Raw genomic sequence first — 21937 nt, 5'->3', positions numbered from 1 at the left:
TTGATGGATTTTTTTACATTGAGTAAAAAACAAAAGGGAGAAATGTATTGGAACCTAAAGTTATATATCCAGACCAGATTTACCAGAGTTTGGAAAAAGATTTTTTACTGATATAGACCATTGAATAGCATTGTATCACTGTATAAGAAAGTCAATACTTTTTGGATAATTCCAAGTCTTTTCTGATATTACGAGTGTGTCAAAGGGAAGCTTGAACTTGCTACTTAAATATCAGTAACATTTATCCAGCAACGAATAATCACTTTCTTACCAAAGAAAGAGCAGAAATCTTTCCTGAGTCTCAGAGTCACTGTTAGGCAAAATGGCTTCTCCTATATTCAGAAATGTGCTTTTCCTTGTGTTTTGTTTCTCTTCCATTATACAACATGTACTGATTTCTTCTCTAGAGGAATGCTATAAAGTTTGCATGTTAAAGTACATTTATACTTACCTAATTGTTGACTTAAAGTATGAACTATTAAAATGCCATAAACATATACAAAAAGTCTTTTAGAAGTTGTTATAATAGTTGGCTGGCATGTAGAGAATACTAACCTAAAAACCAGCCATGTATTGTATTAATGGTGTAAGTTCTTTCTGGGATAGGGTTAACCCCAAGCAAAACTGTGAGGAAAATCTCGATCATAATGACTCAAGTTTTTTTTTTTTCCCTTAGAATTGTAATACCTTCTCTAAATGGAAGTGTAGGCATCCCTACTGCCAACTACTCTGATGTTCTTACTGTGTTACACTAACAAAGTGTTTCACATGTTAGTAGAAAGAGAAACTGCCCTTCCTCTAAGATGCATAGGAACCCAACAGAAACTGTGGGGCATGGTGGACTGATTTCCACATTTTAATCTTGAAGTTGCTCTTCACTTTTAGATCCAGTGCAATGAAATTTTAAGTTAGCATTTCTGTCCTGGGTTACTAGAGCACAGAAAAGATGAAGGTTTTAGAGTAATGTTCAATGAAGCCCATGTGACCATCCATCTGCCTTTCTGCCATTGTCAAGTCACAGCCTAAAAACCACTTCACCTACAATGACATTATTTCAATACAAGATCAGTCTATTACCAAGGACAGAATGATATGAATCTGCTTTTATCATATTTACTATTATATTGTAGTGTTGAATAAATTATTCTGGCATCATAATTTGACCTTCTCAAGCATATACAAGTTACCTATATGTAATTCTATGACCTGTACCCAAGGATCAACATTAGAAATTCGAGAATTATTTTAAAATGGTAGCCACTGATGCATCTTGCACCAACCCTCTGGTTCAATAAATAACATTATTGGTAGCTTTATACAAAGACTGGAACATCCCAGTTCCCTGCCTATTTGAGTGTTGAAACATAGCTCCTAGTCTCCATGTATATTTTGACAAATACATTTTTCCAAAGAAATAAATACAGTCCTTGAACAACCAACAGGGAGATCTTTCAAATGTGTATGTAGAAGAACAACATTGGTGTTCATCTTCCTGTCAGGAAAATTCAAAAAAGGAGTAAAGAGAGGAGGACATGCCTTGGTTGTTGAGAAACCACCAATCTCTGTGTTAGGACCTAAGTTTTGCCTCATGACTGAACTCTGTCAGATTCTTTCATCCGTAATCGCCCTTGGACTTGCTTCTTACTCACTCATAAACACATACATGGGAAGAAATTTTTCTATTTATTGCTTGGGATGGACTAGTCTAAGTAAATGTGTTTTTGTAATAAACGCTACTACCCTATCAAATATCCTTCTGAAGGAACCTGGGTCTTGTAAAGCCATTCACACTGAAAATCTAAGCTGTGGAATTTTGAGAGCTGAGAACTGGAAATCATAGGCATGAATGTCAATAGCTGTCCAAGTCACTGGAGCATGGCCTGGAGCATATATCCTACAGAGCTACTACCCACCACTCTCTGGTCCCCGTCAAATTTTCCCTTAGAAATTTGACCATTTCATTGTCTAATGGCTTTTCCTTTCCTTTTCTGTATAAATCATGTTTGAGCTCACTCCTGCTTGATAGTGTCTCTTTTGAGCAAATGAGAGTTTTTATAATTTGAAAGAAAGATCTTGTAGGATTTGTCATCTGTTAAAAAGTTTCATGGTTGAAGTCCTATCTACTGCTCACTAACTGTTATAAAGGGTTTTCTTGAAGAACTCAATGGAGTTTGAGTTGAAGATGCTGGTGCCGTGGGCCCCCTCATCTGTTAAGATTAGAACCAAAAGATGAACTTAACTGAAAGCTGCTGCTATTGCAGATGAATGCAAAGCAGAACCTTTGACTAGTTTCCTAATCTCATTATTTCTATCAGCCTACCATATATTTAATGAGTACATTAGTAAACAAAATTACTGCTAGAGTAATGAACTGGATAGACCAGAGCTCATGTCAATAAAAAAAGAGGTGGTCAGAAAAATAATGCACAAAGAATGACACAATTTTGAACAATAACAGTTTTATAGATATAATATAAAATATAGTAGAATTATAAGGAAGAAGGGAAAAACTTTAGAAGGAGGATCCAGGAACCAGTCACTAGAGTGAACTGCTAGAGGGTGGTGCCTTAATCATGAGCATTTGCAAGAACTGAAGAGAAAGCTATTTTTTCCACATGGAAAGGTTTAATGACAGAAGAAGAGTAGAAGAGGAAAGGAGTGAAGTCCGGTCATGAGCACGTGGAGGGAAGTGGGGAGAGGAATGGGGAGAGAAGGGACAAAGGGAAGAGGGCAGGAGGGCAAGAGCAAGAGGCAAGAGAGCTAGAGCAAGAGAAAACAAGAAAGAGAAGAGAGAGTAAGAGTGAGAAAGCTATTTACTTTCAAGAATTTAATTATGATCTTCCCTCCTAGTTTTCAAAAATCTCAATCTTCCTTCTGGTTCTGCAGGTTTGTTGGTCCATGTAGCAATTATAGTGCTAGTAGAGAAAAAAATCATGTTTTTCAGCACATGGGTAGTGATAGTTTATATGTTCAGCACTGTTGAGTTGAAAGGGGAATACTATGGCCCGAGGTGGCATCATGTATTCACATGCACAGAAGCGAAGAGCAGACCGTTCTACGGCATCTCACAAGCGTGTAGATTTATTCCTATGTTACCAGGAAGCCAGCAATCCTTCTACCCAGCTTAAATATTGAATAATTTTATGTTTCATTACAACTTTTTTATTACACCAGACCATATATTTCAATATAAATATTGTCACACAGACTTTTCTACTGAAACAACTTCTCAAGTGAACACTAAATAGAATGATTTATCAGCAGAGACTTATAAGCCAGATGTAGCCCTGCTGGGTGACTGCCATTGAGCTTAGGAACTGTGCTCAGTTTTTGCCCTAAGTTCCTCCAAGTCTAAAGTGCAGGACTGTGCAGCTTTGTCTGGGGTAGATGGGAGACACTGATGAAGAGATAGAGAACACTTCCTTAGTCCTTCACGAGACTTTGCTTTGTACTCCCCAGTCCAAAGAGAGTGAGCAGTTTCAGTCCAACTCGTCAGTTTTCACAACTAGTTAGCATCGAGACCAAGCAAGTGCAATATCATTCCATGCATGCTCCTGTTTGCCTAACTTATTGTAATTAAAATACTTGAACAAGAATTCTTCTGAATCTAAATCCGGAAATTAAAGAGCTTCTACTGTTAGAATGTCTCTTTCAAAGTAAACTTATTTTCACCTAGAACATGGTCTTTGGTGTTAAATCAGCTAAACAGTTGGAAAAATCAGTCTAAAACTAAATTACAAAACTTGAGTTGTTCAATCAATCTACATATCAAATAATTATATAAATAATCTTGTCTAAAAGCTCATAAAAATACAAATATTAGAAGTTGCTAACAACAAAAAGCAAACAAGCATGGTTTTATTTTACTTCTCTTTCCTTATGTGAGTTTTGTTTCAATGTGATTTCCATATTTAGTATATAATATAAAAACTATGTAAAAATGTGACCTAACCTCCTCAAAAAGAATCTGCTGTGGTAGAAACTCTGCCCTCTTTTCCCACATATAAACCATGGCAGCTGACAGGCAAGGCTTTCTAAAGCTAACAAAGGAGAGTTTTTTCAGTTCCATCCCAAAAGAGTGCATAAAGCCATACACATAAATTTTTCATTATGTCCCAGGACTTACCAGATGCGCACAGTGGTTGATAAATGCTCACTCTGCTTGGGTTCTAACCTTGACAAAGACAGAGGGGAAAATTCCTTGTGATGCAGTGGTTGATATGGAAATGTCAGGATCCTTGGGAAAATAGGTGTAGTCAAGTTGGCATTTTTCTAAAGTCAGGAAGAGCTGGGCAAAGTTTTATGAGTGGTTTGCAATCCTTACATGGTATGTTTAAATGTTCCGGATTATCTGAGGTTGGGTGCAGAAAATCTACCTTGAGTTTCTCTTATTTCCATTCACATCTTAAATTTAGTGCAAACTGTAGCTGCCAAAAGCATGTGTCCTCTGCATTATAACTGGGCACTGCCTACCATTTGGTCTTCAGTTGGCCTTCATGTGGGACACATATGATGAGTTCAGTAAGCCTGGGTTTCTTCAATGAGTACATTATCTGAGACTGTAAGATGATCTCAAATTCAACAGTTAGTTTGTAAAAAGGTAAAAAAAAAAATAATAATAAAGTGCCAGTGTTCCTCCGGCATCAAATTTTATTTAGAGCATGTGATTAGACACAAGCATTTCATAGACAAATATGGAATAAAAGGATGGTTAAATATCAAGAATAGATACCAGTCTCTAAGAATCACAAAGCACAAGGAGAATTGGCCTCGTGAATTTTCAAAGTTTTATTTGTAAGGCTTCTGACTTTCCTATCAAGTTGATCTTCCCAAGCTTAGTGCTTAGAATTTTATTTCTACTTTCCATGCTGTAGGATATTTGTTTCAACATGGAGAATCATTCACAAGTTTATAGGGGAGGGCATTAGAACTATAATCTATTAGTTATGTGCACAACTATACCGATGGCAAAATGCTACAACTCCAGGCTAGTAGTTGGATATCTGTGAGAAATAAACAAATGTATACTTTTATTTGTATTGTAATCCATTAGACAGAAAATAGGTATGTAGCTTTGTTGTCTCACAGACTTTTTCCATTAGCCTAAATGATCTGTGTTTCATTATTCAGATTCAGCCTCCCCAAACCTTTTTGATTAGGGAAAATACAGGCCTTACTAACTCCTTTCACAAGATCTGAGATACAGAGAAGTGAGGTCATTCGCCTTTGTGCACAGAACTTGTGTCAGAAGTAAGAGCTGCACACATGTACTCAACCGCAAAGGTCATCACTCTATTGTCTGTACTGCTTCTGTTGGGAGTAAAGGCATTTAGAGAGAACGAAGGAGGTGTATTTAAATGTTGGCAGAATATTTTCCCAAGCAGTTCCTCACTCGACGTGCTTAAAGGTGAAGTCCATAGAAGGAGAAAGACAGTAAGAGGACACGTGCAGGATTTAAATAAGTTCAATATTACTGGCCAGAGTCAACAACTTTTCATCTGTGGAAGAAAGAGGAAAATAAGAAACACATGTATGCAAGCAAGCACGCATGCTCACACACGCTCACACGCACACACACACACACACACACACACACACACACACACACAGGAGATGAAGGAAGAAAGACAGACGGATCTCTGAAAAGGCTCTTCTCACATTCACAAGAGTTCTGCAGCTGAGCTGTTCCCAAAGCTGGGCCATGCTGAGGGTGAAATGTATTACATCTAAAATCAGCATGTGCCTTCTGCATTATGACCTTTGTCATACCAATGACACCCAGAGCTTTAACTCAGCCTCACCTCCTGCTCACTGATGAGGAGGGAAGTCTTACTTTCTCAGGGAACTCTTCTGCATATTGATGATAAGAGTGCATTCGTTAACAGTGGGAAGGAAAGCAACCCACAGATATATCTTTCCACTTTGCTGTATGTTTTACCTTTAAAAAAGAAGTGCTGAGAGACGTTTTGTTTAGGATCAGAGGACTGTGAGAGTTAGATTTCCTGACTTTCAAATAAATTTGAACTTCCTGGGTAGAAAGTTTAGAATCCAATCCCCATTTTCTGGGCAGAGTTTCATTTATTAGTGATAAAATGTGAATTTTCTGCTTCAAAGATAAAAGGGTCAAATAATTCTAAAGTCCTGGGAAGCCTGAGATAGTTATTACAAAACTAACTTTTAATGAGTTAAGTGTAAATGAATTAGAAACATGCGTCTCAGATTTCTTATTAAAATATACATGAGGTTACAGGTTATAATGAAAAATACTTGGCAGAGCCTATGTGAGGAGTTGCCAGCCTTCAAACATTTGAGACATTCTATCAGTTCTCCCAGTGACAAATGGAAGTTGCTCTCTTCTGTCCTCTACTGTATCACTGAGTTCTTTTGAGCACAAATATCTTTCCGGGGTACCACTAAGCATGTGTGGCTACATGTGCTTTATATATTCATTAGCGCATGCAGCCATAGTGTGCCTATGTGTGTGAGAGTGTTGTGTGTCTGTGGGAAGGTGTGTGTGTGTGTGTGTGTGTGTGTGTGTGTGTGTGTGTGTGAGTGTGGTGTAGGGGTGGTTATAGGCAGAGGTCAATGCCAATGTCTATCTTTGTTCAGTTTCCACTATTATTTTTCAATGCAAAGTCTCTCACTGAACCTGAAAGTCATGATTAGGCCAGGCTAGCTTGCCACTGAAGTTCAAGATCTGGTTGTTTCCACTCTTAAGTGTTAGCACTCATTCACTACCTTGTCCCACTTTGCAAGAGGGTTCCAGGCACCTGAAATCATGTCTCCAAGCTTTCAAGCAGGCACTCTACTGAACAAGACATCTCAGTCTCCCAGCTCACTTCTTAAGGCATTTCTTATTTGTTGCTCCAAGGAAAGCAAGGGACAAAGTATAGAGTTGACAATTTCTTATTCCTGAGCGCTACAACTCAGGTATCTCACAGCCTGTTGATGCAAACACAGATCTGACCCTGTAGTTGTTCTTGCAGAATTTCATGCAGGCAAACAGCGTGTTACAAACTAGCTACTAATTCCAATGACATTAAGTCTACACATTTGTCTTCCTTATATTCCCATGCTTTCTACCATCTGGATACATACCTTTCTAAGGTCTGATTTTGCTGAGCAGTTTTAGCAAAAAGATAAAAAGTAAAAAAAGAATGATTACAAATATTTGACAAAAAGAAATGCCCCTGTTGGTTACTTTGCTTAAATGCATATATCAAAATCTTACATCATGAAAATGACTGCTTCCTCTACATTGAAGTTCAGACTATTTTTATAAAGAAACTGAAATTTTCATGAGGGATATTTATGATTTGCTGTCTGCCATGCTAATTAATTGTCTTAGCCATCCTTAATTACTGCATAATTGTTCCCACTGCTTGTGACCCACTGATCCTTAGATTAGCTGGGTATTTCAAATTTGTATCCCTTAACACATGAAGACCTTCAATAAACAATATTAGATTCAGAGATACAATGTTTTATACTAATATCATAATGAAGTGTATCAGTGATGTTCATATTTTTCTAATAGACCCACTTGAGAAAAAAATAGAAACAATATTTCTATTGGCACCTATAACTTTATCTTCATTGTGGCCCTGAAAGGCACATGGAGCATTTGGGTCATTTTGTTCCCACTATATCTCTTACCCTGCATCTCTAAGTGGTATTATGGGCCTCGATAAAATTGTACAGACTGCCATAGGAAGTAAGTCATCTTATTTAGTTCTACTTGTGCTGTAATATAATAACTCAGACATAGTCCATGTATTGCGAATGTCACCAAGAAGAGTTCTTTCAACTCTATGAGGGTTGATGTCTCTATAATGGAACTTGTGGAACTCTCTAAAGCCATTTGGAGAACGAAGAGACTAAAACCATATGTAGGTATCATTACATAGTTAGTGATATATACTAACTACACAGTAAGTATCAAATATTACTATTGTTGCTTAGAATCTTCTGGCTGTTGACCAAGGAGGTCAATATCAATCAAGTTATTTTTTCTCTCAGTTTGCCTCTCTGGTGGCTCCCCACTGTTCACAGAAAGTTTCCCAAACATAGTAACTAACTCTGTGTTCTCTCTTCTATTTGTTTTCCCCAAATTTCCTTCCCACTGGCACTCAGCAACCCCAGCTGCTGGCAGACACTCCCCTGCTCTTCCAGGGTACACACTGTATTTAGAATTGGTTTCCAGCCAATAATTCATGCTCCTGGATCTAATGCAAGTGGTAAATGAATATGTTTTTGAAGCTTCTTGGGCAATTAGAGTCTCTAGCCTACTTATACAATACTTTCATTCTACAAGTTTTAATAGCTGCCATCTAATTTTTGACAGTTTTTGTCAATACAAATGCCCTGAAGTCAAGAATTTTGTTTTAATTAACTCACCATCTTCTCTGCCTGTCCATGGATTGGTATGTGTGAAATTGATTCTAGACTTAATTTCCCCCCTCATCATACTGGTTCATATGCTCAAAATGACTTTGGCAGATCATATAGAATAGAGGCTGCCCCTGTTTGAGGAAACTTTTAAGCAAGCAGATCCATTTCCTTTGGTTAAGTACAAGTTCCCATTGCTAGAGAATATGTTATTTATTTGCCTGATGATAGACACGCAGGCTAGCTAAAGTATAAATGTTTCTACATTACTGTTCAGCTGTCTGAAGCCACTCTCCACCTTCATTTCCTGAATGTCTCTGCTCACTTTGTGTAGGCTACAGTTAGGTTCTCTTAGTCTCCACACACATTGACGAGGCTCCTCAGACTTCCTGCTGACATCGGCAGCAGCTGGAAGAACCCTTGCTCATCTTCCCCTAGCAGCCACCTTCCTCAGACCTCTAGAGACATCAGCTTCTTCCAATACTATGAGAAGCCCCTTATTTTCATCATGGCACTCCTGATAATGCTCAATAATGACCTTGTCACATTTTGTTCCTCTTTCTCGCTCTGCATTCAGTTTCTGTGAGGACAAGAACCGTGGTTGTCATGATGACTATTGCATCACATTTGCACTGAGATAAATCACTTCATGAGAAGAACTGGTCTGTCAGAGCCAGTGAATGAGAAGCCTGTAGCCTCCTCACACCCTTGCTTAGCAAGCCCAAGTGGGAGAAGTACTAAGTATTTACCAATAGAGTCATGAGCAAAAGTTTGAGTTGTTTCATTCTGGAATCTTCTGAGCTTTAGGTGACTATTTCTCATCTTGAGGGTATTCCAGCAGTGACAGTTTTTCTGTGAATGTCTCCAGAATGCCATCATCACTGCACGCATGTGTGTCGCTCTTAGATAAAGCACACAGGATAGATTTGCCTTTTTTTCTCACAGGATATATATATGTCTTATCTCCGCCCTAAGCCCAGTCAAAGGGTGTCCCATAACATCATCCCATCATCCTTTAGGTTCTCCTTTCATGGCCAGGGCTTGTCTATTGCCACACACCGTTTTTTTCTAGAACTATTGTGACTTTCTGTAAACCAGATAAAGCTGACATTTGATGTGAGTCTCTGAATGCAACTCAAGATATGGTTGTCAGAATCTTCATGGCTTTCTTTACTGAGTTAATGCCTTTGCTATGGGTACAAGGAGGGGCAATGGGAAGACTCAATGATTAAGCACAGGGACAGCAGAGTCTCAGGGATTGGCGGAAACTGAAAACACAGAAGCAATGAGGTTGACTTTCATTTTAGACTTTCAGCTTGCTCTGTTAAAGAAAATATTCTGGATAAATCTTTTGCAAGATAAATCATGTGTTTCTACTAGAAATACTGACCAAATATTAGGGAATTAATTATAAGGAAGGAAAAACAGAATCATACGGTTCCTCCTTTTGTGCCAAACAAGAGCTTTCTTGTCCCTTGTGTTTTGACCGTGTTAATGTTCAAGCTGTGTGCATATAACACAGAATCCAGGACCTCTCAGAATTCATCAGACATACCTTACTGCTCCTCCAATGGACTGGTGACAAAGGCTGCTTGTTATGTCCCTGGTGTGACTTTATAAACACGCCCCAACTGCATTAACCTTCTCAAGTTGAAAGCATGGAGAACTAGTATGACTGCGTTGAACTTTTTCTAAAGTTTCTGCAAGACAACGCTCATGTTACCATCAGACAGCAGCTGGACAACTTTCCCTTTCGTTAGCTATTAGTCCCTTAGGTACAGCTCTGCAATCAAATAGAGGTCAAGTGTATCCAAATAAAAATATTCTAGAATGTCTCTGGCATAAATCTCTCCCTAAAGACTTCAATAGTGTTACTTCAGGAGAAAAGAACTAAGATTTATCGGAAAAGTCCAAAACTTCAGTTCATCAAGAAAACAGAACTAGTTTGTTCAGTTATTCTAACAGACTGTAAGCAAGAGGCCACCACATTATTTTTGTGTGTAGCTTTTCTTCTACTATATTTGAAACCAATTTGAACAATCATAGATGAAATATTGCTAAATATAAACTATATGGCCACTATTGGAAACACTCCCATGTTGCTCTAACTTTATCGAGAGGCTAGATATAATTTAGACATCATAGACACTATAGTGTCCAATTAATTTTAGGATTAATTCTTAACAAAATTACGAAAGTTTAAAAAAGTATTTTTCTTATCTTTTGAGTCACAGCTGTCTAAGTTTCTGAATTTACTAATACACGAGTAATTATTTGACTGTCAGTTAAAGACATAAAGTCAAATTCTACTTTCATATCAAGCCTGACTTTTATCTTAAAAATCTAAGCTTAGAGACTGCATAATTACAGTGGGAAGGGAACCTAACCACAGTCACATTGAAAACAAGTTTGCCTGAGTTTTCTTCCTTCTGGTTACACTAGGTAAAAGTGTCACTGGGAACACTTCTCCTGGGAGGATACTGTTTCAATGCTTCCTGTTGGCAAATAGTCAGAACAAGGGTGAACAATCTCCCATCAATCATGACATGGATCTTTAAATATTAGATCTAACCTGCTTCCATTTTTCTCATTTTTCTTTCTATTGGCTCATTTTTCAGGTTGGTGGTTTGATGCCTGTGGCCCTTCAAATCTAAACGGAATGTTCTACACTGCGGGGCAAAACCATGGAAAACTGAATGGGATAAAGTGGCACTACTTCAAAGGACCCAGTTACTCCTTACGTTCCACAACCATGATGATCCGGCCCTTGGACTTCTGAAGGCGCTAGGCCAGTATAACCTGAAAACAATCTGGGGATGTTCCCAAATGAGAAGCTGTCTGGAAGCTTCCAAACAACCAGCATCGCCTCCTTCCAGCAGCAAGTGGTTATGGATGTCACCTGTGTTCTTATCATGGATCTGCCTTCTGTCACAGAGTCTCCACTGGTCACTGTGTTTGAGTGATTTTATCAGATTTATGCTGCTGCTACTGTCAAGTTTTTGAAAAGGGGAAGAACCTGTTCAGTGCTGCACCTCAGAGTGCTCCTGGATCACATCTTGAATCTGTAACACCATGATGCTAAATGCAGCTTCTTTCATGTAAAAGCAAAAGAAGAATAGACAGCGAACAATATACATGGAAAAAAATGGGAGCAGAACTGCCAGAATCTGTTGCAGATAGATTGCAGAGGTGAACTGGTGCCATTCTGGGAAATCCCAATGGGTCACTGCACAAAAGGGACATAGAGAAAACCTTTGTCTGCTGAGTTGGCTAGAAGTTAGTGGTGCTCACCAGCCCATTTTGAGTGTCAGATTTACTAGTTGATTTCAGTTTCCCTGTGTTCAAACGTAACGCCATCCTTGTAAGCCATGATACTATACAGTACATGGAGGATAAGAGTTGGGGGTAAAAGGTGCCTAAGGACTCCTGAGTTTCTGAGAATTCAGTTGTTAGAAGATATAAAAATATAATCAAGAATGGATATAGTAGGTGTAAATTACGCTCATGCTACAGTATTCATTTACATGGAATTTGATTGACTGATCCACAGGTTTGTTTAGAGCCTGAGTATATGTAAAAAGTGGGAAAGTTATCATCCAGTTCTTAAAGCGACATACATGATGCAGTTAGCATTCTCATTGGTGGTATGTAGGAAAGCGACATGTGGAGTACTTGAGTTGGAACAAACCATTGTACAGATCTTCTTCAATGTATTTGCAGATGTGTGGCATTGCTGTTTTATAAAATGTTTGTAGGCCTTCAATTCTTCATTCAGATTTTTCATGCTAATTTAATTTTTGATAATTAACTGCCCTGTACTTACAAAATGCATATCCTACTCTGTTTTTTACGAGTCATACTTTAAAGTCTACAAATAATAGAAGGATTTTAAATATCATTGTACATATGCTACACCTGTTCGTGTTAAACTCAACACATGTTTAATCTGGAATATACAATGCTGTCCTCAATTGATGACTATACATATAAGTGTTTCAAAACAGCTACTGTATTATTTGATTAAGTATATTACCCTTCACGTTTTTTTTCTCCTCCAGGCTCTGTTTCTTCAAGCAATTTCTATCTTGTAAAATAACAGTAGTGGAGAAAATTGGCATAACTCGTAATATAAGAGAAATATAGAAAAAAAAGCATAGTCACTTGACTAAGAATTTTCTAATTGTTAACTGCTATAAGTGCCTTAGATAAGATGTCCCTATGACATAATCTGTAGTAAGTGAAGTTTTGGATACGGGATTTTGTGATAACCTGATGTGACTGCAGTATTCTATTAAGAAGAGTTCTCTGTTCATAAATGTTCAAGGTTACAGTGGAAAAAAATTGAATCAAATATGATTTTACCATGAAAGGGGAGAACTAAGTGTAGGCACCAGTTCTGTTTCCTCAGAGAAGGAGAAGACTTCCTGTGGCATACATGTGTCAAAATATGAACCTTGATAACTAAAGCCACAGGCCTCAGTGGTTTTCCTGCATCTGGGAGAACAAAGCTATTCATGGTTTTAAGAAAAGGTTTGTACTGTTTACCGTCACATCTTTCTTATATTTATATCTGCATAAAAGACCGTTTTGCCTTATGAGTGTTTTGTCCAGGCGTTACAGAGTTTTTCTACTGTTAGTAACTCTGTCACAACTCTCTTAAGCCGAGCCCTGTAAAATCTTCCTTTTCATTTAGGTGAAAGAAAATTAGTATTTTTGTGACTGTGGTTGTTGCTGTTTTTGTGCCCACAGATGTTTTAAAACTAATCTTGGATAAGGTAAACTGTTTTTCCATCCATATTACAAAAAATAAAGTGAAACGAGGAGGATAAAAAAGCATGGTATTTGCAGTTTTGTTATGTGGGTTTGAAAAATAAGATATTGTTTTCAGTTATTTATAATAAAGAAGTATACTGAGTACATTGTATAATGCCAACATGTGTGTAGCAATTTGACATGCATAGCTTTTGCATTTAATTAATGCAGGATAAAATAGATACTATAACTTTGTCTTTAAATTTCTATTCCAATAAAAGTTGTGTCATTTTTATGACAGTTTTTCATAATATTACAACATTATTTCATTTAAATAAAATTGAAAATAATGTGTGCAACTTCATTTTGCTTTAATTACATATTTTATAAAACTTAACTTTGCAACCTATTGAAGTATGGAATCACTATAAAAATTAGCAGATGAACAAAGGCCTCACTAGTTGAAGAAAATTTCATTCTGGCATGCGGTAGGTAGGAAAGCTTAGACTCATTACAATGGAAAACCAAAGGGTTGGGGTCTGGATCCTATATCTTTACTCTATGGTTTTATGTTTTTCCTGACAATGGTCAGATTCTGTATCATCATGTGACATCTGATGATCTTTTTTGTGGACTCTGTCAAAATATAAGTTATTTGGATATCTGAGTTTGATGTAAAGGTTAGGATACAGCACATGAGAAGTATGGGTTTATCCCCATACCTCACATACTTATGTGGACTTAGAGACTAAGTAACAAAGTCTGTAGTAACTTGGAATTTTCTCAATCCTGTTCTTCATCCTGCTCCCATCACCACCACAGTCATTCAAACTGTCACCAGTTTCAACACTGAATACTGAAAAGATACTTTTTCTTCTGCCTCTGATTTCCCAGGACACACTAATGTGAGCTTAGAGACCACACAGGACAAGGCCAAGTTTATCATTTGAGACCACCCTAGACAAGTTAATTTCAAGCTGACTTGCAGACAGTTATAACTCCATGATTCATCTAAACTGAGGTCAGCAGACCCTGGTTCAGATCATCCTAACTCCCTAGATAGCATACATCATATGAGAGGAGTATGAGATGGTTGTTTTAAGACATGTTGTTTGGAGTGCTTTGTTAAACACTATTACCTAATTGATGGTACAGTATACAACAATCATCACCCGTGATCCCAAGCCTCATTTTGAAGTATTCTAAAATTAAGAATATGGTATTTTTGATCAAATCTGTATGTGCAAAATAACTTGTCTAGATTGCCTCAAAATATTAGACATTCTCAACCCCTTTTCTGAGGAAATACTTAACATTTTACTATTTTTCATTTATTGAAAATAGCTCATTTTCCCCATATAATATATCCTGAAAATTATCTCCTCTCCCTCAATTCCTTCGAGTTCCTCCCTCCTTCTGGTCTCATTCAGATCTACTCCCTTTCATCCTGCATTTATATATCCATAATTTGACTCTCTTGACTTGTCTGAATATTATTTTCAGAATTTGCTTTGCAGTTCTAGGATTTGAACCCAGATCCTTATATACACTACAAAACTGTTCTATACCTAAACCACATGATATCATCATCATCATCATCATCATCATCATCATCATCATCATCATTATTAATTTGAGAACATTTCTCTCTGAGATATTCCAACCTGCCTTGAATTCATTATATAACACAGGCAGACCTTCCACTCACAGTTAAGAAGGCATCTTTTATTTTCCCACATTACCTGAAAACAAAACCTTTGTCAATGTTGACTGGAATTTAATTGTTAGAAAAAACCTGATAAATCTATGTGCGTTGCAAGAGGAATTCAGAAACGAAGAGATTGCTGTTCTTCACATTCTATCTCATTATGACAAGGTCTCTTGCTGCTCACTGTTGTCCGAGCTAAGGGACCTGGCCTGCAAACCCCCAGGAATTCTTCTGCCTCAGTTTCTCAACACAGCATAGAAAAGTCGGTGTGGCCAGCTACCATATCTGGTTTATATGGAGTCCAAGGAATCTAAAATCAGATCCTCACTGTTCCACACCGAGCATTTTCCCCACTGCACCATCTCCACAGCTCTGTAATTGTTATCATTGCTCTTTATGTGCTTGTTGTAATTAGTCTAAGGCCAGCCTTAAGCTGTAAAATTCCACGGATGCCTATTGTATGTTCGTTTGGCTTTTCTAATATAGTCAAATGTTTCTTCATTTTTCTCTGGTCATTATTTTATCAATTATTTACCATGTGAAATCGGGCTTATTGAAAGGAACATAATAAGGGGATTTCTAGGAAAAAATTAAAATTAAAGTTACTACATCTCACATATTTTCAAAAGAGAGCTCAGAGTGACAGAGAACTCAGTGAAATATTCATTGAAGCATGAGGAGTTCTAAGGAGCAGGCAAGCAAGAGGATGGGAAATAAAACTGTGAAATAAATAGACAGGAGGAAGCAGAGGGAATGGGCCGGAGATGCTAAGGACATTACATCAGGTATTAGGGAACTTACTGAAGAGAGGGGCGGCATTACAGTTGCACAGTGTCCATTGGTTTTATAATTCAAGAACCATTGGTCATAGCTGAGAGCTGAGTTAGAAAGCTAGAGAGTCAACTTCACATCCTGTGACGAGGATGAATACATGAAAATGTAAGGCTCTGAGGACCAGACTGGGCTCTAGCATTAATTCTAGAATAGCAGAGCTGACCAGAACCCTGAGAGAAATGCAGAATTTTGGGGACTAACCCTCAGAACTGAATACATTTAATAAGATCCTCAAATGGCTTAAAGGCATTAACATTTGAGAATTTCTAGGTTAAATGGGATTGCAAAGAAGACTGAAGAGGGGAAGAAATGGAGAAATAGAGAGATAAGAACTAGGAAGTAATAGAGTTTAAAATGAGAAGCTCTTGGATGGATTTTCATATCCTATGTATGATGGGAAGTGATGGGAAGACAAATAAATGGGTGAAGTGTTTACTCAACAAATGTAAGGACCTGAGTTTGAACACTTAGAATGCACATAAAACCCGGAAACATAGCATGGATGTCTAAAATCTCAGACATCTTTCCAGGAGATAAGATGCAGATTCAGTAAACTCTTTAGAAGCTTGAGAGCTAAAGCCTGGCATATCCAGTAGAAAACAGAAACCCTGTTTCAGGGTAGGAGGAAAAGACAGAATTTGGTCTCCCTATCCATGCTGTGTCTGGAACACACACACACACACACACACACACACACACACACACACACACACACGCACACGCACACACACACGAAAAAATGATGTAAATAGTAATAATGATGATGATAATAATAAATAACAATAAAATGAATAATGCCAACACCAACACCCAACTTTAAAGTTTTGTTCTATCATGTAAGCAACCTAAGTGACTTTACGACATCTGTGTGTAATTCTGCTTATGACATTTGTGTCTGTGAATATGAACACCCATAAACCTTTTTCTTCTCTTTGAAGTCCACCTTAATTATCCCAAACTCCTAAACAAGTACGCCCTGGGATTACTGTGAGTCTGGTGCTTTATTACCACAATAAAGAGACTATCACAATAAAATGACTCACAGCTGTTTTTGTTGTTGTTTCTTGAGCACATATGTTTTGTTTATACTATAGTATAATTAAGTAAATCTGAAATAACATTAGACAGGAATATTGTTGTAAATAACAATGCATACAACCTCATTAATACTTCATTGGCAAACACTGTGTCCAATCATCTGCGACCTCAGCGGGTTATAATCTTGTTTGTGGAGGCTCTCCCTGTGATGCTAATGGCAGCCGACTAAACAGCATTGTGTTTTCTGGAGGGTGGCGTATTTGTTGCTTAAAATAAGACACACACACACACACACACACACACACACACACACACACACACACACACACATTTGTTTTTCTTCTTCTGGAAGAGTTCTCTGTATCATGCAATGCTATTTGGTAGTAGCTTATCCAGATCAGAGCTCCATTGAGAACCAGAGCCAAACCGCTGAAATCCACTGGGACGACAGCTATAGATCCCTCATGATCATTCAAAAGTATCTAGAGCCACCTTAAGGAAGAGTAAATTTTACTTTAGATTATCACTTTCTTTGTTCATCAAGAAGAAGCGGCCTTCCATCTTCTCTATTTTGTCTTGAGATTGCAGCAGTTAAGTTGTATGCTTAAACTTGACTCCAAATTCTAGATTGCTTCATATTTCTACCACACCCGAATCATTTCCTACTTAACAGTCTTGAGTCATTCAAACTTATCCAAGAGGCTTGGAAACACCTCCAAACTCCCCTTAGTGTTGTCATATTTCCCTCCTTGCATGAGTTAAGAAATTTTTTACTAAGCATGGTGGCTGTTTCCTTTCCAGATCTTCAATTTATTGGGCCTAAATTTATCAAACAAATCACTGTGGACTTCTGGCATGTAGTCCTTAAAGATCTAAGTCAAAGTTTCTCCTTGCTCCACTGACTTGAGACTAGACATTGTGTCAGCAGGCATAAGACAACATTCATTTCATTGTGCATCTCCATACAAACTCTCAGTTGGGCAGATGAACTGCCAATTTGCACTGATTCTCAGAAAGCCATCTTCTCCGTAGGTCTTAGCAGTGAGAAGAAGATTTTCAGTCAGTATGTTGCAAACAGATGTGCTTGCTGTCTTCTGGGCACTGCTGTTCCATTTAGAGCATACAGACAGGAGATGTAGAATGTTCTAGTTTGTTTGTTTGTTTGTTTGTTTTGACCGCAATCATTTTCAGTCAGTATAGCAAATGAAGTTGCTACCATAGACTTGGCCAAGAGTGCTAACTTGACCTCCAAAGCTTCAAAGCCAAGTATTAATTGTTCCTTCGTCTTCTCCCATGGTAGAGTGGTTTCATCCACGTAGCAAACTTCTCCTTGGTGCATCCCATTCACCAATTGCCTCAGCTCTAACTTTTGGCATAGCTTGCTGCTGCTTTCCTATCTGATCTTACTTTAACTTGAAGTAGTGTGTTAAAATTGTCTTGCCTCCTTAAATCTCAAAAAGCCATATTAATGACTTTCAAATTTTTCTCATGAAGTTTATTTTTTAAAAAAATAATACTGTCACTGCCTTTGTAGAAATAGAATCCAGGAGGAGAGTGTTCAGCCGCTTCCTGGGTATGCCCTTGGCTTAAAAGAACAAGGTGGATGGTTTGATCCGCACTAGCGAGACTATTCAGCTTTCTTGTCACCGTGAGTTCAGTGGAATAGTGCCTTTTAATTACCTTCAAGGACTTTTCTTTTCTTTCTTTGCATTTATAGTTTGTAAATGTTTAACACAGGAGGCCTCAGTGGTCTCAGATCTCTCCACCTTTCCTCACTAAATGTAGCTCTTTCTCCTTTGATTTAAAAGCGAGAGCTATGACCTCTTCCTTGCATCTGATCATTCAGCAGTGGTTTGCAAACTTTCCAATGCTGCGACCCTTTCATAGGGTTCTTCATGTTGTGGTGGCCCCCCAGCCATAAAATTATTTTGTTGCTACTTTATAACTGTAATTTTGCTACTGCTATAATCATAGTATAAATATTTGATGCGCAGTATACCTGATATGTATCTCCAAAAGGGTCAAAACCCACAGGTTAAGAACCACTGATGTAAAATCTACTCTAGGGCTAATAATGAGTGACTATTTCAATATGATTCTGTCTCTGGAAATAAGGAACCTTCAAAAAAGGACAAAACTGAGGATGGACTCACCAAGACAGCATGAAGAACTAACAGAAAATGTATACAGTAATATCATTGTCTTATATTGGGGTGGTGATGGTGAAGCCATTTAACAATTAGAATATTAACCTCAAAGATTGCTGACCACATACAACTCTGACAAACTTAATAATCACGAAGTTTGAAATGCTGAGAAAGTTCCAGAAACAGAACTCCAAGAAAGAAAGAGTACCTAGTTACCAAACCCTTTAATTTGTAGCTTGTTGTTGTTGTTGTTTTTAATTCGCAAAGCTTAATAAAAATATACAGTAATACAGCATGCTTGGATCCATCTTGTTTCTGCACTTTATCATATTAAATTATGGTCAGGGTTCCAGTCAGAATGGCATCCATATGCTTGCTTATATGTTTGAATGCTTGGTGCCCAGTTAGTGAAACTGTTAGGAAAGAGTTAAGAAGTATGGGCTTATTGGAGGAGATCTACTACTATGCATGGGCTTTCAGGTTTTGAAATACCCAGCAGGCCCAATTGCTCTCCCTCCTCCTTTCCCCCCTCCCCTCCCCCCTCCTCCCTTATATTTGTGGTCAGGATGTATTAGCTAATGTTCCAAGACCATATCTGCCCACTTCCTGCTACTATGATCAATGATCATGACCTAAGCTTCTAAAACTGTCAACAAGCCCCAAATGAAATCCTCCCTTTATAATAGTTGCCTTGGTCAAGGTGTCTGTTCACAGCAACTGAATTGTAGCTAAGACACTTACTTACGTTACAGACTTTATATAGTTTGGCTTGTGCTCTGCTCAATTGAGGATATCCTTGTTCTCTTGAAAGGTAAGTTGTTTGCTCAGTGACCATATTTGCTTAGCTTTAAAATCTAGACCTGTGTCTAAGAGTGTCTTTAACCCAGTTATATGTTAAAATACCCAGGTATTTACTCTTGCAAACAGTAAAATTTTAGGGGTGTGTGTGTGTGTGTGTGTCTGTATGTGTGTGTAGGTGTGTGTGTGTATGTGTGTGTGTGTGTGTGTGTGTGTATGTGTGTGTGTGTGTGTGTGTGTGTGTTAAATGTTCCTTCCACAATAGTCGGTGATAATTTTCAGTTAAATAATAATGATTAGACACATGAATAAAAACATGATCTCAAATTGGACTATCAAAGTACCTCCCCCAATAGTTTATATTTCAAAAAAATTCCTTCTAAGTTTTAACAAAAAGATCATAAAGACACATGTTTTCCCCTAAACATCAAAGAGCTCATGCAAAAAGGACATCAGAATATTTATGTGCTAATGAGACTCATGTGGGCCTCATTTCCTCAGAGTAACCACAAGTGAGCCCTGGATGATAGCATAGCAGAACCATCCCACAGTGAGGTATAATGAGGATGTTTGTGCTGAAATAAACATTTATCAGCCAGAGAACAGGCACGCTGACTCAGTCTCTTTTGTGTAACCCCAGCTCTAAAGTATCAAACCCGGAATGATGATGACATTTCTTAGGACAGTAGGTAGAGAGGAATTTTCTTTGTTATAAAATGACAAAAGTTCCCATTGTGGTCTGTGTTGGCTAAAGTTGTCTTTGCTAATTCTCTAGGTCATGATAGGCCTACGCCCCTTAGAGAATATGCCTGATAACATAGAGCTATCCCATCCACTATCTCTGAGCAAATCTGCATCAAGGTTGGCTGAGAACAAACCTTTAGGTGACTCAGATATGTCCTTCTATATTGTAGAGGCAGTTATAGATAAGAAATGCAGTTTTCTACCTACCCCCTCTTCCTTTCTTGGCAAGCTGCAAGTGCTAAATAGTATCTCAATAAATAGGCTTCTACCAATGAATGATGTTTTGTGACTACGTGCCCTGTCTTTTCCTCTCTGACAAGGAAATTGAAGAAATAGTAGGTGCATTCTGTTTTCCCGGTTTTTGTTGAGCTCCAATTGTAAATATGTTTTTAAATAATAATACTTTATGTATTGCAAATTAATATACTAGTTACAATATATTAAATAAAAGTTTAATAGAATGATTTGGTGCTTTCAAAAACTAGGAAATAATACACCAGTTGGTGTTATATTTGAGACTCTTATTTGCATTTCTTGCCCTTGTTCAGTATATCACAATGTACTTCTGTCAGGGTATATTCCTGACAATTGTGAAGACTCTATAGGAGAAGTTCCCTATAAAAATGGTTTCAGAGGAGTAGCAGATCTGGTGAAGATAGGGCAACAGGTAGTGAACCAAAGAAGTCACCTCAATATCAGCTGTGAATTGTGCTATATTTATTTTATTCATCATCATCCATTCCTTTATGGATGGTTCTCACATGTATTAATCTAGACTCACACTAGAGATCACCAAGAGAAGGATGTGTGCCCATTCTGAATTACAATATAAGATTTTGGGAAAGGATCCTTCCTCGGGCAAATTTAAGGATGGCCTTGGGGAATCAGACACTCCTGAAAGACCTATGTGAATTAGAACACTTTACCACACTGCCCTCTCTTGTGACAAGTTATTTCCTTACTCACAGTCTGGGAATATTTAAATATTAAAAGAGTCATCCTATTTGTATAAAGTATTCTCTCAATTTACATGTTTCCTAATTTAAAATGTAACAGATACATCAGTCCAGGGTGAGGACAGAGGCCACCTTCACTTTGTTCTCTTTATTCTTTTGTTTTGGCAGGCCTGACCCTGCATCCTGGCCATTTCTGCTGTCCATAACTGTTCCCATCCACAACATTCTTAGATCTTTAAAGCGTAGAGCTCAAACTTCAAATAAATGCAAATTCAAGCTATTTTTAGAATTATTATTTCAATGGCAAACATTTATTTGGCTTTAAATATTTCCATATATATTATTGTTTTCCAAAATAAAAACCTACTATCTCCCAAGAAACACTTTAGCAAAATGTTTATTTCAAACTGTCATATCGTTTTGTGTTAATGCATTGAGCTTTCTGCTAAGTGTTTCTCTCAACTGAAATCACTGTCATCAGGCTGCACTGTTTTGGAACTGATGGTCCTCTTCCAAACTCTCTGTTGGCAGAATTCATTTACTGGGGCTGTACAATTCAAGTTCTATTTTCT

At 37.7% G+C, this 21937-nt stretch overlaps 1 protein-coding gene across 2 annotated transcripts in view; it reads left to right on the top strand.

Annotated features, from left to right (window-relative positions):
- Angpt1 (angiopoietin 1) overlaps positions 1–11188 on the top strand; it is a 239180-nt gene extending 227992 nt beyond the window's left edge. For both annotated transcript variants that reach the window (XM_032914910.1, XM_032914899.1), the window contains exon 9: positions 11007–11188. In XM_032914910.1, the coding sequence (XP_032770801.1) occupies positions 11007–11167 (161 nt within the window). In that variant the 3' untranslated portion in view covers positions 11168–11188. The remainder of the gene's footprint in view (positions 1–11006) is intronic.
- The last annotated feature ends 10749 nt before the right edge of the window (positions 11189–21937 follow it).

Source organism: Rattus rattus, chromosome 1 (genome assembly GCF_011064425.1).
Source record: "Rattus rattus isolate New Zealand chromosome 1, Rrattus_CSIRO_v1, whole genome shotgun sequence".
NCBI classification, from domain to species: Eukaryota; Metazoa; Chordata; class Mammalia; order Rodentia; family Muridae; genus Rattus; species Rattus rattus.
This window is presented reverse-complemented; position numbering and strand designations above follow the sequence as displayed.